Source organism: Perna viridis, chromosome 10, assembly GCF_037379345.1.
Source record: "Perna viridis isolate PV_CMFRI_1.1 ecotype Kerala chromosome 10, ASM3737934v1, whole genome shotgun sequence".
Classification (NCBI taxonomy): domain Eukaryota; kingdom Metazoa; phylum Mollusca; class Bivalvia; order Mytilida; family Mytilidae; genus Perna; species Perna viridis.
In genome coordinates, this window is record NC_142454.1 from 28,810,304 (window position 1) to 28,827,306 (window position 17,003).

The following is a 17,003-nucleotide window of genomic DNA, read 5'->3' on the forward strand; positions in this document are numbered from 1 at the left end:
GACTACAACAAAATATGGTTTTTGAGTCCGAGTTTTAATGAGAATTAAATTATTGAAAATCTTGGAAAGGTTAGTACTATCGGCTATGGGAAAATAGATACTACCGTTTTTCCTAAAGAAATACTTTTTAAAATGTATCTATTTGAAAACGATTGTAAGTTAAGGCGGATGAGGCATTAGTCGTTCTATATCTAATTTAAGGGTTGCAATTATGCTGTCTCTCCAGTTGTGGGAAAGAGTATTAACAGCTTTATCGTGGGACTTCTCCATTTTTTTTCTTTTGACCCTTTAGTTCTTTATACTTGTCACGTGACGTAGAATAATCATATCTCAACTGCGCAGTGTATTTCTGATTGTTTTGAAGATAACTGTCAGATAACATGTAAATGACTGGTATTGTCAGATTTATTCTTTGATTGTATTAAATTAAATTCTTTTTTTTTCTTTTTTGATCGTTTAATATACTTATATTTTTGATTTATGCCGAAATATTTTACTTTGATGAGAATTCTGCCATTTGATTGGTTTGTTGACAAAAATCAACATTTTTCCATTGTATAAACTAACTTACTATTTAGGCCACGCCTACCTTTTACGGAACTACTTTTTGTTTGCCAACATCCGAAACAACGTTTTCAGTCACATTGTAACGTTGAAACGTTTTTTTGTGACAATAAATTATTGTTTATGTATAAAATGCACATTAAACCTGAAATTAATGAATTTATGTTGTGGTATTAAATAAATAAAAACATTTGTTGTTTTTATTTTCCTGTAATATTTTTTTCGTGTGTCGTCTGCTTGTTTACGTTTGACAAAATAGCATCCTCTGATGTTCCCTTTGATGATGAAAAGGCGAATTTAGACGTCTTGAGTTTCCTTTTTAACCCTACAAACTCATTTGAGGAAATAACAACAGAGATTTTTGCTTCCACACCCACTTGTGGGGCAAATGCTGATTTAGAAAAGGCCTTTCCTGTTGAGTTGACAGATTTCAAATTTCCAATGTTCCAAATCCTGAGCTTCTAGTTAATCAACAGAAAAAAAGATTCAAAAGTGTGCCCTTGTTACACCAATGAATCTGAAAAAAGGTACCTCTTCCTCTCCAGAATGACACACGTGTTACACAAAACGTAAACCATGATGATCAGACACACGTAACTCGGGATCCGATGGGATATGGTAATTTTGAACTCACTTCTGCTAACTTTATGTCCGCAGGGTTTATGTAAAATTCCCGCTTTAATAACTGTGTCTTCAATTTTGGAAAATAACTGAACATTTCCCAGTGATGAAATGACAGCGTCTTGCCGCTGATTTTAAAATGGCGGCCAATTTGTTTACTAGAACTACTACACGGCGGGAAAATTAACTGTCTACTCAGTGTTAATAAAGGTGATGGATATATATATATTTTTTTATTTAGCTTCACGGATTATTCAGCGTAAATGGACCCAAATTAGGTTATAGCGTATAAACTAATCAGAAATTGAATACATTCATTAAATATTTTGTTGATGGTTAGTTAATGGATAACATTGCGTTTATCGGTATGGACAGTTTTATAGGTAATTGTTAACTTCTGGTCGTCCTTACCTAAAACCTTTTAATATCATTATAAGTAGTCTCAACTCCCATGTCTAGGTTTGTAATTGTCATTTGAGGCATCTATCAAATTACGGCGTTTGCAAAATGGGAAAACAAGCAATAACTTACCCATGTACTTGATCGTTTTCTGATCTTAATGACTGTATTTGGTGAACACGTTCCGCTGGTGTATACCTGAAATTATACTATGGAGCAGTTTTAAAATTTCCTAGGAAAATAATTTGTTAACTTTTATTAAAGGTTTTTCTGTGATCCTTTTAAAAAATAAGTCCATTTTTTCACATTTTTTATATAAGTTTCCCATATTCCTGGATGTGTTGTTGGAGAACAGTCATGGTTTTTTTAACGAACGAAAAACCTTAATCAAATGCTACAAGCCAAGAAGCTTGCTATACAAATGGAAATGAATCCATTCGAAATGATAGAACATGGTTTTTTTTGTACAGACACTTCATTAAGTTCATAAAAGTATCAGGTCTTCCGACACTAGCAAATATATATTTTTTATATATCACTTTTAATATTTTAATTTCAGTGGATTCTAATTTTCTCAATCAATCTTTAGTTAATGTGTTTATTTGATTAATCATTTCATGTTATGTATGTAGTTCTGTCTGTTTTCTTTTTTTTCTTTTTGTTTTGTGTTCGTCCCTGGATAATAAATATCATGTTCCTTGTTCATTGTCTCCTTGCTGTAACTATAATCTTACGACATAAAAAACCATAGCTTATTTATTTGACTGAATATAAAATGGTTGCCCCGAATGATAAACTGATAGATTGGATAAGATAGGCATGTGACTAAATTTAGGACTAATTCAAAATCATACAGAGTACGCATTTTCCAGTATTAGTTTTATTTATTCTTTTAAGTTTGATTTATTATATTTATACAGCATTTTTCGTACTTTGTTTTTTTACTGATATCCATAATGGTTTGATGATTTTAAATTATATTGATATAATATCGCACGATTGCTCCAAAGAGAAAATATTTAAACATCAATTTTGCACTTAAATGGAGGACCAGTTTACCAATAAAATTAATTCACGACTGTTTTTTTGTTTGTTTTTGTTTTTGTTTTTGTTTTTTTTTTTGGGATGGTCGCTGTATCAGCTGGTATTGGTCTCCTGGCCTTTGTTTTTAAAAAAAGAAGAAGTTTTATACCAATAAACGAATTTAGTGTAATTTTCATCTTCGATTGAGAGTAGTCAAGTAAACAAGTTTCTAGCGGAAATCAAAAGAGTGTAATATAGGTAAAAGACTAGACAAGGATAACACACACACACAACAAAGAACATAAAAGAACCAACATAATACATACAACATAACAAAATTAAATGAGCAACTTAAATCGACTAAATGTTGCTGTGACTAAGTAGTTAAATCCATATCAATAAAGATAAATAGCAATTTTTTTTACTCGCATTATATTTTTTTTTCAAAAATTGTATGCAAGTAGAATTCCTCATGACTAATATGCTTGTGAAAAAATGCGTGTTTTGGGAGTAATATATCACTTTTTTTTCCTTAAATTATCATAAGTCATTATACTATTCATAGTTCTGTTCTCTACCAATTTTCTTGTACATCCAGTTTATGAATCTGTACTAACATTTAAAACTAATATTCATCAAGAATATATATCAATGAATACTAATTTTGTTTTTAAATAAAATGTTGCCGGGGAATGGTTGTATACAATGAAACATAAAATTTTAAATAATGAAATAGTTACTAAGAATTTACCGACTATATCTTTCATTTGCTCTATTCATAACTTCTTGGAGGAAATCAGCAGTTCTAAATGTCTCAATCGTAGCTGGTTGCATATACACTGGATTAACGTCCAATAAGTTAAGATTGTTCTTGCGTTTAAAGTATAAACCAAGAAAAGTTGCATCTGGGATTTTTGGAGTTGTGCAAGTCTGTCTATGTGATACAATTATTCCTCACGGAGTTTCTCTGAGGTCTTCAATGATGTCCTCAGTTGTTCACACTCAATATGCATAAAGGCATCCACATTATTGATATGCTTTCTTGGACAAAATCGACGATTTCCCGAAAGACCGTTTCTGCATTTTTAATTTTTTCTTTTTTGCTCTTACCATCTCCCTCGATTTGGACTGTAATCAAAGAGTTTAAATCAGATAAAACATTCTCTATGTGAGCTTCTTTCGCTTTTCCCTGATCAATGATGCATTTCACATTATTGCGGGATTCCTTGGAAACGACATCGATTCCTGAAATTGTGTGTCCTTTGTGAGTTGTCAAAAGGCAAGTAGAGCAAATTAAGCCTTATATCGCAAATATTGCAGCAATAAATTAAGTTTTTTTTGTGTGTGTAACACACTCATTATCTAGTTTGTACACTTATCGGTCAACCAAACCTATGTCAGATACTTTGTGTGTCTTTATGTTCGGGAATTTATTATGGACAGTTCAACATTCTTTGCACAATGTCTGCTTACATTCATAATAGAATAAAACACTTTTTTCTCGCAACATACATAACATTTTGCTGTTGATACCTGCCCTATGTTTATACCATAGTTCCTATCAAAGCGGGAATATCTTCATTCATTGATTTTATATGATAAAATGCATGAATTCAAGTAAGTTTTGTTTTGAAAAAGGCATTTAAACATTTTACGTTTTTGACCCAATTTATATGTGATGAGAAAAATTTTATCACCATTGCTCTTCTTAATCAATATTATTTGTTATTCGTTTGCATATATCTTCAAAGTCTTCAAGGATAGAGTTACAAGTATAAATCATAAAGAAACGATTACATGTCCATGAATAGATTAATATGTTCCTCAACAATTAATTTGTTATGAAGTCTTACATGAGTATATTACTTAACAATTGAACATTTTTAAAATTATATTCTGAGAACCAGAAATCGTATCAACATGAGACCTTAAGAAGCACTCCACATAAGAATCATGAAAAATGTGATTCATGGTTGGAAGGCCTACATATATTTATTTTTTATATTATGTATAAAATGTCATAGTAAACAGAAAGAAACATGTTGCTTTTCATATAAACCTTGTTCATAGGTGATAAAATATATATATAGAATGTAGATTTCAAAATTAAGAGCGATAACTCTGTAAATGATACTAAAATACAATAGAAACTATTATATTTTCCATGTGAATTATCTCCTTAGAGCAGATAGTTGGAATAAAAAAATATACATGTTATCATATAAACCTATAAAGCAACTTAATAACAATCAACGGCTGCAGTCTTCAAAGTCGCTAATCGTCAAATATTCAGGCACTGATTTGGCTAACTTTCAACATCCGAAATGCTACAAATGTGATATGCTCTATAATTTGGTGATTTCCGCTAAAACCTTGGTTTTCTTGATATTATTGCGTACTCTTTCGTATCCGTTATGACCCGAATGTTTTCAATCATTCGGAACAAGATTAAACAACTGGCAATGGCTATATATAGATATCGGTGTCCTGCTAATACATGTGACCTTTATATAATCAATTGTAACGAACGCCTGTGTTTGAATTGGAAACTGTGTAATATTACATAAATTCAATGCTAACCTATCTTTTTGTCTTTTAATGTAAGCTTCCCGTTCTAATACAAACAAAGAACACGCATAGACATGTGTATGATATATTTTCAAAACAAGTACGATGTACCGATCTTTGGGTCGCTTGTGATATTGAAAAGGGTACCAGTTTAGGAACCAGATTAAGCAGCTGGCAATGAATATTCATAAATATCAGGGTTTGCTAATGTATACATGCATGACCGTCATAGTATTGTAACGAGCCTCAGTGCCTGCATCGGAAACTGGGTAATGTTCACAGCTAACAAATCATTTCAGGTAAACTTCTCGTTCTCGTACAAAAACACGTGTATGATACTTAAGGGGTATTTTTTCTCTTATGAAGCTACAACTATGACGCTTGCGCTATGGCGGTAAACACGGCGAGGATCTGCAGCATTTTGTGGCGTATAACTACATACTTATGCAAATTATATGCGAATATTAGGTACTGAAATTACGCGTGCAAGAAGTCGCTAACAATGTTAGCGACTTAATAATAAAAATTTGTAACCTTTTTATGTGCACTTTTTTTTTTATGTGTATTTTCCATCGAATGTCAAAGCATATAGTTATTAAAATTTACAAAGAGTAGTGTGTCAACCTACAAAAACACAATTACATGGTATTTTAAATGTTCTCTCTTGCTTGATAATGATCATTTTCAGACGGTCAGAATAACACTCGTGAGCCGAAAATCGTTCTGAAGGTCATCCTGGATTTTAATTGGGCCTGTGCCGTTTCACTTTTGCTTTTTTTGTATTTGTTCTTGGTATATTTTCCTTTTTCTGCGTCCACATGTTTTCCTTCCTTTGTATCTTCGATGTTGCTGCTTTTTCATACAAACATTTTGAATTACGATTGTAGTCAATTAACGATTGTACTCATCAGCGCCATATCGAATTAGTAAAAAAATAATGGAAATAAAAGTTGTTTCTGACGTTTTATGGGATTCATACATCATACTATTAAGATAAAACAACATTTTGCTGTTTATTGTGTTCTGCCCCTTGCGTGATCTTTTGTTTGCTCACTATAAACGCGTGCCGTATAAAACAGTCTTTCTTCACTTCGGGATGTGTGTTTTTCTTTTTTCTTGATTTTAGATGTAGTGTTCAGGAATCAACCTATGCTTAGGATTAAAGCATCAGTTCTGCGTGGATCATTGCCACATTTGGTAAGTGAAAACTATTGACCAAACTTTACGACAAACGTGATGACTTTTCATTCAAAATCGTCAACTTTCCTTTCACCTGTGGCAACATCCCTTCATGACCTGCGTATGGAGTTTTCCTATCACAACTCATACGTTATGCCAAAGCTTGTCAAAACTAAGCAGACTTTTTGTATCGCGCTAGACTTCTAACAAGTAGGCTTCCGTAACAGGGTTATGTTGCTTAAGATTCAAGTCATCATTACTGAAGTTTAATGGTCGTCATTATGAACTCATGGATCGTTACGGTGTATCTATCTGTGCCATGAAAACTGATTTGTCTAACGTGTCATAGGTTTCCTGTCCTCGTTTGTCAACCCTGGACTTGACTTTTTATCAGCAACTCGGCGGGTGTTTCTAGAAAAATATAGGACGCTTACCCTACCGGTAGCCCTGGTCTATACTCACAGTTTTTTGTGGAGTCCGAGTTGCTCATTTTCTATTGTCACTTTGTATGTACTATCTTAGTTACTTTATGTTCTTTGTTGTGTTTATCTGTTTTCTATGTCTAGACTTTGTCCCTGGATTAATTCTTTTGATTTTCGCTAGAATCTTGGTTCCCTTGATTACTCTTTCAAGTAACATAAAAAATATATTAAAGGTAAAATTGGAACAAGATATGCACAGGGCAGAAATGTCTGACTTTGGACAGACGAAAATAAATGCGGCGGGGTCAAAATAACTTGAGAATGTGTACTTGAGAATTCATCAACGAATGATATTGTCTTTTTTTTTTTTTTTTTTATTTATTTGTTTTCTGTTTTTGTTAATTTGTTTGTTTTTGTTGTTATAATTGTTGTTGTTGATTTATCACACATCTACATTTCGCGTGATACGACCGAAGGTTTCAATTTTTCGCGATGACCTGGTTACAATCATCTATGTCAAATCACGTTGAGATAAAAGTTTCTCAATAGTTAATTTATATTTTTGGATATGACTGTATATGTTTGTTTCCTTTGTTTCTTTTTGTGTTTTTGTACAATGTATTTCTAAAAACACAACACTAAAGGTATGAATGGTTTCTTTCATATCTTGTCTTTATTCAGTAGTGGACAAACTGTGAAAGTACTTTAGTTCGTGGCTACAAATTTTCGTGGAATAGGGAAGAAACAAAACTTCGGGGATTCATGAATTCGTGGTTTTGGAGTTTTAAGTACACATTAATAGAAATTTTCATTTTGTAGGGAGCCGAATTTCGTGATTTATTCTACCCGCGAAAACTACAAAAATTGTTAACCCACGAACAATAGTAATTTCACGGTATAAAATATTCGAACAAAATAAATTAGTGTATGATGTTAAAGTGATATTTACTTTCAGTAACATCATACAGTGGTAATGATGCAATATGCGCGCATACTACTATCTGAAACATTTGTTTTCCGTTTGTTTCAATAACAACAGAAATTATGTGTTTAACATTTAATTGTCTTTAAGAGAATTTTTTTTATAAAACAATCAGGTAAAATCTACTTTTAAATCAACCTTGAACAACAAAATACTAAACAAAAATGAAACAAAGTAAAATATGAACGACTCATAAGAAAAAGTTTTTAAATTTAAAAAGTAGCTCAAAGACAATGCTGATATTCAGTTTTGTCAATTTGTGTTAGATTTACTACAACACTAAAGTTTAATTAAGTCTCAGTCCCGAAATTGAGCAACACCTTTGCACATCAAAGGCCCGTGTTTACACAAATACATAGCAGGCCAAACAACAAAGTCAACGACTTTTCCACTTTTAGTGTTCTCGAAAATCTGCCACTTGATCACCTATTTCAAACACATATTCAAGAGGAGGATCACATATTGCACTGTACCAACAGAGTTCCATGCATCCTTCTAAATACGGCTGCATATTCTCCTTCACGTCCATTTTGGTTGTTTTGAAATTCTACAAAATATAAATCAGGGATATGATCAGTGCTTCCAAACAATAAAAGCACAAACTAAAAAACATATACTACAATTAAATGGTTATTTAAAAATGAATAATTAAAACAAAAAATCCCAGTTAAAACATGTTTCTGTCATCGTAGCTTAATAAAAATTACACTTGTGTATAAATTTGTTCTTTGGCATATCAATAAAAAAGAGCATGTAAATACTTTTCCCGGAATTATGCCCTTATTATAAAATTTAATTTGCAAAACAAAATCACCTTGTTAAGAAGTGGGAGCAACTCTCTTGCCATCTCTTTTCTCGTTTCTTGCAATGATTTCAAACAACCTGGCGGAGGAGCAACAGATTTATCGCCCTGTAAAAATTGGTAGGCAGTGTTAGATTCACTACAAAAATCATGATCTGGTTCCTTGTTATATAAATAAATGTGTTTGCTCGACACTCTTCACTGTACAAGAACCAGTTGGAAACAAGATTTGTTTATTATTTTAGAAATATCATAAATATTATTTCACAAGTATGCATGTACCACTTACTAATCAGTAGGACACTGTAGAAAGACACTAGCTTAAATTGTAAAATCCAAATATATTGCAAAAATGCAAACTGGGTTTCATGAACAATTCTAAGAATAACCTAAAATCTTTCAATAGTGAAATATACAACTTTGTAATGTTTATGATCACATAGAACATACAACACCAACATCCTGTCAGGTTGAAAAAAACTAACCCTGCACAACAAAAATAAATGATGACGGTAAACATGTCTTTTTAATTAAATTACTCTGTGTGTCCGATGGTGTACATTATAGAAAAGAAATTATATAACTAAAAGTAGAAATCTTCTTTTAGAGAATGTACAATGCATTGTCTGTGTAGTTAATAAGACTTGCATTATTATACAACACAAAATTGTTTATCACGATTACCTATTCTACCGATATATTGTAATAAATAGACCATACAGGTCTGCTTATATAAATAAGTACAAGACATCAGCCCTATATATATCATTTTGTAATGTACATTAGGAGACGATTTCGACCATTCTCCAATTTAGCGATAATAATGCGTTCACGCCATATCTGTAAACCTTTTTATTTTGCTAGTAATGTAATTGTAAAACTGTGAATATAATATCTTGAATAATCGTTAGACTAATTTACAAGCAAAGCTGAATTCTGGCAAAAATATTATTTACAAGTACAGCGGTTACTTGGTAGTATAAAAAGACAATGGCTATTAATGGCGTACTTATGATGCAATGTATTCATTAGGACTGCATAGTAAAACACGAACAATGCATGTGCGTTTGCTTCTACCTTTACGTTATGCTGAACACATAATTAAATTATTTTTATTAATTTTGTTATTATTATCCGTATGATTACATGTGTTTAATAATTAAGTAACAAAATATCAGACAGTGGGCGATTCATGTATGTCAAAAACCCAATGATCTAACCTTTTTCTTTTTCAGATCAGTTACTGATCACACAACCAGTGAGTTTTTCATTTGGGTGTTGCGCTTTTAAGATAAAATTCATATGGATTGTACATGAAATTAGCACTCTGAGAGTTATCTTTCTTGATTTTGTTTGATTTGGTTTATTTTAGTGAGATGTAATAGATGTTTTCTCAATGGTGCAGATCTAAATGCAGAAAAGACTATTGTCACATACAAGAAAACCTAGTGTCTCAATTAAATATAGACTGGTACTAAATAGAACCTTACAGCAGAAAAGTATCGAACCAAAAATATACACAATTTTATTCTATTTGCATATGTCAATTTAGCAGTAAAGACAGGAAGAACATATGTGTCCTTTCCAAAATCCATGCCTTTTTGTTGAATCACATAAAAATATTCCCAAAAGCTGCAGTTTTTGAAATTTTCATCGGCAATATCTAATATTTTCCCGTCATGATGAGGCCCTTTTGTTTGAATTCTCATCATTCGTTCTCCTTGTAGTAATGATGTTTCTGAAATGTATGGAAAATCATCATCGTTTAAGATTAGAGATACCATTTTCTGCACCAACTCAGAAAGGACAAAGCTATCACTTTAATGATTCTTTTTTTCGAAATTGCTACAAACCTGTTGGAACATCAATGCTTTTTCAAGCTGGTCAATTTGTCCCTCCGCTGTTTCAACACAAAATTCCCAGGTTGTCTGAAATCAAATTATAATTCCATTGTTAATTCCTTATTTGAACTTATTTATTGAAATTGCACTATCATGCCGTAACCATGCTGAAAGTTGCAAGAGTAATCGAAAACTAGGTCTTTAAAAAATAAGCAAGATATCAATGACAGAGTATGATTTGTATGTAGTGATAAAGTACAAGAAAAGAAACATTTAATGCTTTCATATCAATTACATGCAGAATTACGTTGTAACCTTTTTTAAGCATTAAAATTTGTAAATAATTTTAATGTTTACCTGATAATGAAATTTCAAAACAATTATTTACAAATATGATATGGTTGTTGAGACCGTAGTCGGCATTTTAAATCGACGAACACTATTTTACATTATATTACTCTTAAACTTGGATTGTGGGATAGATTTATCTAATTTTTTATGTATGTTTTGTTTTGATAGTTTTGTATCCAGAGTCTCTCAAATGTTTAATATAATGACACTTGTATTTCATTTACGTTTTTTTCTATGGGGACTACAAAAAGAAAACAATTGAAAATGATTATATTTATACTGACAACTTCGAACCATCTCTTGTAATTTTAGATGAGGGAGGTCTACCAAATATTTTGTTAAAACAAAATGTTATTAACAGTGAATTGTTTGAAATCAAGGTTAAAGTATGTCTTACTGACCAGTACAGAAAATCGTGGCACGAGAGTATCTCAATTGGTCTCAAATATGTAAATTATGTGCTTTACTAAGAAATTATCTGTTCTAAAGATTATTTTAAACTCTGGATGAGATGGACTCAAGTACCTTGTTGGTTTAGAACAGTTAACCATGGAATACCCATACAGACGGGCCGTTTGCAATTATCAGTAAGGAATCCACTTTTCTAATATGTAACTTAGAAAGAGGGGAAGAATACCATTTTATTATGAAATTAACTTGCAACAGAAAGAAAACCGTATATCAACTAGGAGCTTGTAAAGCGATAGAGTATTTTAGGTTTTAGAAAGATATTGTCACTGAAAAATAAAGATTTTAATTATGAACAAGAGTCCTCCTGACTAACTGCTTCAATATTGTTATATGTGTTACACGTTTATTAATAGTTTATAAAGCCTGAATTGTATATATGTTATGTATCTCTGTTTGCAACTGTTTGTTTAAATTTCATATATATCTTTATGACGAATTCAGACAAAATGAAACCAGAAAAAGTTAAAGTGCTTTGAAAGTGAAATTGGACATTTGTACATTACCTTAAATAATTTAAGTAGATATGTTGCAATTTTTTCGTCATCTCCATCTGAAAGTTCGAAGGCCTCGGTCCATTTGTTGTCGTATAACATGGAAAACGTTTCAGTTAATTTCTGTGGACGATACGGATCGCTGAGATCAGAAATACCAGGATTTCCGTCTGTGAGTAAATTTCTAGCTACTTTGCTGATCCTGAAAGTTTATTGTCTATATGTGTTATTTCCTTTATAGTCAAACGGTAAGTAATAACGTCCTTGTGATGTAAACAATTTTGAACTTGTTGGCAACAAACAAATCATTTAAAACAGTCCACCCTCTTACTAATTATGAAAATAAAACAGATATCTGGAATTTATCATGTGACGACAAACCGTGAAAGAACCGACCATCTTTAAGCAGAAAGCAGACTGAAAGTATATAAAAAAGTCCAGGCATTTGGCCTGTTAACTCTATAGTCTATGACCGACAGTTGTTATCTATACTTTAAAAAGAATTCATCTTAAGATATGTTTTCGATACAATTGAAATTTTAACTTTTCAAGTATGATTCTGTCTATGAGTCGTGCAGAGGTTGATTGTCACCTATTTTATCGAAGACGAAGTAAATAATTAACGCGAATTTAAGTTATAACATTACCAGCATTGATAGCCTGATTTCAGTCTTACAGAAAGTTACACACAGCGGAGCTTTCTTGGATTTTTGGATTTAGTGCCCGCAAAATGTCCAAATATTTCTAAATTAGGAAAAATTAGAGTAACCTACTTCCGTATCTGAACATCTGGAACAACTTGACCCATATACAAATCGTCCCAAGTCGATTAGAAATTGGGTCGTCATCGATAAGGCCAATTAGCTGAAAATTTCGTTCTTCTACCGGTTAAACCTCCACCATATTTTTAGTATGAAATAGCCTTGATGTAAAAAGACTCTATAAATACAATCTGTTATGTATCTTTCTCTACGACTGTAGTATATATTATAAGGTACTATTTGACTGTTTCTAGCATAGACTGGTATATTGATGTTCTCGAAAAAAAATACCATACTTTATTGTTACAGAGGACAGCTAGTAAATACTGACTAAAATCAATTTTCACTGAAACTCTCATTTTTGTCATAACATTCTTAAGGGTTTCCATCATTTTTTTTCTAACGATATCGCGTATTGTCTGTTTTTGCATTATTCCTAGGTGGAACTTCAATTTTAAACAGAATAACAGAATAAAACACTTAAGACAGCATCTGATGTGACTCTGTATGGTTGCCGGCTTGGTTTACCATCATTTAGTTTTTTTTTTGTAAACGAGACTGAAAATGCAGTAAAGACTGCAATAATCATTTTTATAATTAAAAAGTTAAACTTGTCAGTTTAGATTTTAAGTTTTGTGCAATTCGGAAATTGTTAACCAGTTCGTCAAGATCGTGAAGCTGTCAGATTTTCAACTAATATTGCATATTTACAAAATGTTATATGTTTCAATAGACTTAAACTAAAAATTAAACTTATTAAAAAAATATACCCCATACACATCACTTTTATTCAATATTTTAAAAACAAAACAATCACCGGGCAGATTCAACTCCTATTCAAATTTAAATCACCACTTGCAAGCATCAAATATACTGATTGAGCTATATACGTAAAAAAAACTAAAAGTGAGTTATAATACATAAACCTCAATTGTCTACATTTGCATTTATAAGTCATTGAAATTATAAGTAAATATCTAATGATTAAATGTTTCTGAAATAAATACTGCCATCGTTTTTATTTAATTTATATATAATCTTTTGCAATTTTTAATGCTAAAGATTAGAGATAACACATGTACAGCATACCACAATTTGCAAAAGACATATGATTGATACATATGTATTTGTAATTAGAAGATGAAATATGCAAAGAGTTCTTTCTGTAAATGATATTTGTGCCTTTTTCCCACTAGTCTAAATCCAATTTACCTTGTTCGCAAAACATCAACTTCCCTTTTCTCCTTTGCTATTTCTTTATCACGTTCATCCTTATCATCTTGTAGACGTTCTATATCATATTTTAGTGTTGCGATTATGTTGTCCCTTGAGTTGTGGGTAAAATCTTTAACTGCTTTGTCATACGATTTTTCCATCTGTCTCATTTTCTCTTGCAGTTTCTTCTGGTTGGTTTCAAGAATTTTGTTGTCGTAGTAAAATTGAGCATTGATTTGTCGAAGATGCTGTACGTCCCTTTCGAAAAAAGGAACATATTTAATTCTTATGATAAAAACAAGAGATGAACATATTGAAGTATGTAATTGTGAATTAAAAAGTTTTGACGTGAGAAGCAATACCTGATAAAAAAAACGTATGTATATTGTTCATAAAACTGTCAGACAATAGAAAAATTAGTATAAATATTTTTAATATTACATTTAATATTACATAATTAGTGAATTCTAGGTTGCTCAATTATTCTTGAGTTAATGTATGTATTTGTTAAATCGTTTGGTGTTATTTACGTAGTTTTGACTGTTGGCTAAATTATTTTTGTCTTTTGTCTTTTGTTCATCCGCCGGATAATAAATATCATTATCCTGTTCTAACCATTGTTTTTTACTATAATCTTACGACAGAAAACTATGGATTTATTTATTGGACTGAATATAAATTGATTATATAATGATTTGATGATCTGAAATTATATTGACTTGATTTCTCTGTCCAGTGAAATTTGGAGAAAATATTTAGACTTCAATTTTCATTTAAATGAGGGGCCGGTTTCACTAATAATTGTTAACTCACGCCTGAAGGTGACGATTCTCCTCTGTTAGTCGTTGTATAACACGGTTTTGATCTGGACTTTGTTTGGGAAAGAAAACTTTTGTTTACAAATTTATTATCAATTTCATCTTCAATCAATTGCACAAAATGTTGCTGTGACTTAGAAGTTAAATCGTTACTAATAAAGATAAATAGTGATTTTTTTTATTCGCATTACATTTTCATAAAAAAAACTCGTATGCGAGTTTAACTTGCATTTGATTTCTGTGAAAAAAAGGCATGTTTTTGGAGGTACTATATCACATTTCTTTCTAAAATTATGATCAGTTATACTATCAATCATACAATTGTCTTGTACTTCCAGGTTATACTTTTGTATAAATATTTAAAACAAATCTTCATCTATAATATATCAATGAATGCTAGTTTTGTCTTTAGATAAAATGCCTGTTGTCGGGGAATGGTTGTATACACTTTGAACAAAACATACTTTTTTTTATGATGACCAAACATTGCAGATGCCGTTAAGAAGTCCTTATACCTCGATAATCTGGAAAATTGAAATAGCACATTTAGAGGTTCTCAAATTCACTGTAAAAAAAGAATATAAAGAGAATTGTTTTGGGCAACGAATGTTTAACTACATACAGTGAAAAGGGTAAAGTGATAGGGTCATAACGGCTATGTAAGGGACAATTAAATTGATATATACTCGCATAAATGATAGTCTTCATGGAATATTAAGCAAATAGTGAATTTAAAACAAACCATGTTTATGTAGGGAAACACAAGAATAGACATGCTCTGCATTAATGAGATAAGACTAAAAAAAACATAATGATAAAGTTAGCTAACCGCAGCTAAGATATCACTATACATAAAATTAGTAAACTTGTGCGCTTTCAGAAATGAAAAATAAAGGAAAATATATCTGATTTCATTACGTGCCATACGTCGTTGCAAATCGATACAGATTTCCTTAATAGTATGCATATTATCTTAAAAGCAAAATTGGTTTGCTTTTTATGCAATATTGTAGACATTATACGATTAGACAAATGTACGTATTTTGTATGTCGGCTTTGGAACGGACTTTTTTTAAAGAGAACACAAAAGACCGTAGATTAGTGACAACGGACGATACCTAATCACAATTTAATCACTGATAAATTTTCCATTCCCCTTTACCCTATCAAACGATTTGCAGTTGTTTGTTTTTGCAGTTTCTGTTGTTACAACGGAACATTAATTTAAAATAATTACTTTAAGAGAGTGATATTGATAGACGTCTGTTATCTTTTACAAATAAAAAAGTAGCTATTTCAATACAATTTTTGTTTCTGAGTCTCCGACATAGGACTTACCTTAAACACAACATATAATTAAGGACATATAATACACTTCCTTGATAGTCTATTTTTAAAAACGCGTATTAAAACCAGTTTAAAACTGTTATAATTATACGCCATAAGGATTTAAACCAGGCAGACCGTTTGATACGGACCTTGAAAATTTACGATACGAAACAAGAAATCATATCGTTTGTCGTGCATTTTCCATTTTAAAGTATTGAGATTTGTGAATAACTGTAGAAACAGAAACTACTAAGGTATATTTTGGACAGACTGAGCAAGTGGTATATGTATAAAACTGGCAAAAATGGGAGACCTTTCGTTTTGCGAAAACTGGAGAGTAATTACTCTTTTTCCTTTTAAAATATAGAAGAAAAATAAACAGACTAAAAGACGCGGTAGACAAAGGAAGTACCGAAGTTGTAATGATCAATTTTTTTACCATTACATGTAGGACAATCCTCACACTATATCAACTTCATGAACTTTAAAAGTGTAAACAGAAACGGAATTTAGCAACAAGTAAGACACTATTCCTACTGAAAATTGACATTTAGGCTTTATACGAGTTCTTCTCCGTACAAATAATATATTAATGCTCAATATAGGACATACATATTCATTAACTAAAACAGTCTGGACAACGTTCATACTTTCCATAGCACATAGTTGACTTTCTCAAAGTATGTGTCAAAATGTGTAGAAAGGCTATTTGTCATGCTCATACATTAAACGTATGTTTAGAACTACATACGAAACGGAAATATGTTTTCTTTTCATTCATATCCTCGCCATACATTAAAAAATCATTATATTTTCTATCTATGTAACGTGTTTATTTTTCTATCACTGCCAAAACCTCAGTTCGATGTGAAAGGAAATGTTTACCAAGGATGTTAACTTTTAACGGTTTTCTAAGTAATAATTGGTTGGACCGCCATACAAGTACTATATAATACACCAGTAAGATATGTAAATTCAATTGATACACTTACTTGTTTTAGCTTTTTACTGTTATTGTAACAACTAAGTATCAGTCTTTCTAAAATAAGGAAGAATGTGATTCATGCATGTCAAAAACCAACCACATTCAGTTTTGTATCTTGTTCAGAAACAGCTACTGATCACATAACCAGTCTCAGATTTTCATTTAGTTGTTGCGCTTAATA

The 17,003-nt window shown here is 31.3% G+C and overlaps 1 protein-coding gene across 1 annotated transcript; it reads right to left on the reverse strand.

Moving 5' to 3' along the window:
* Window positions 1-7,704: 7,704 nt before the first annotated feature.
* On the reverse strand, window positions 7,705-15,948 carry LOC148605263 (uncharacterized). Its single transcript, XM_088548095.1, has 8 exons — window positions 15,847-15,948; window positions 14,973-15,032; window positions 14,504-14,560; window positions 13,688-13,948; window positions 11,727-11,916; window positions 10,414-10,488; window positions 8,573-8,668; window positions 7,705-8,305 (listed from the first exon to the last, which is right to left on the reverse strand). The coding sequence occupies exons 1-8, from the start codon at window positions 15,858-15,860 to the stop codon at window positions 8,153-8,155; spliced, it is 906 nt and encodes a 301-aa protein (XP_088404221.1). The 5' UTR covers window positions 15,861-15,948; the 3' UTR covers window positions 7,705-8,152.
* Window positions 15,949-17,003: the final 1,055 nt, after the last annotated feature.

Bases quoted from the DNA above. Each gene is read 5' to 3' on its own strand.
- LOC148605263 (XM_088548095.1), bottom strand. The intron at 11,917-13,687 runs GTAAATTGGATT...ATAAACTTTCAG, and splicing joins GTTGATGTTTTGCGAACAAG to GATCAGCAAAGTAGCTAGAA. The intron at 8,669-10,413 runs GTTTGTAGCAAT...CAATTTTTACAG, and splicing joins AAGCATTGATGTTCCAACAG to GGCGATAAATCTGTTGCTCC.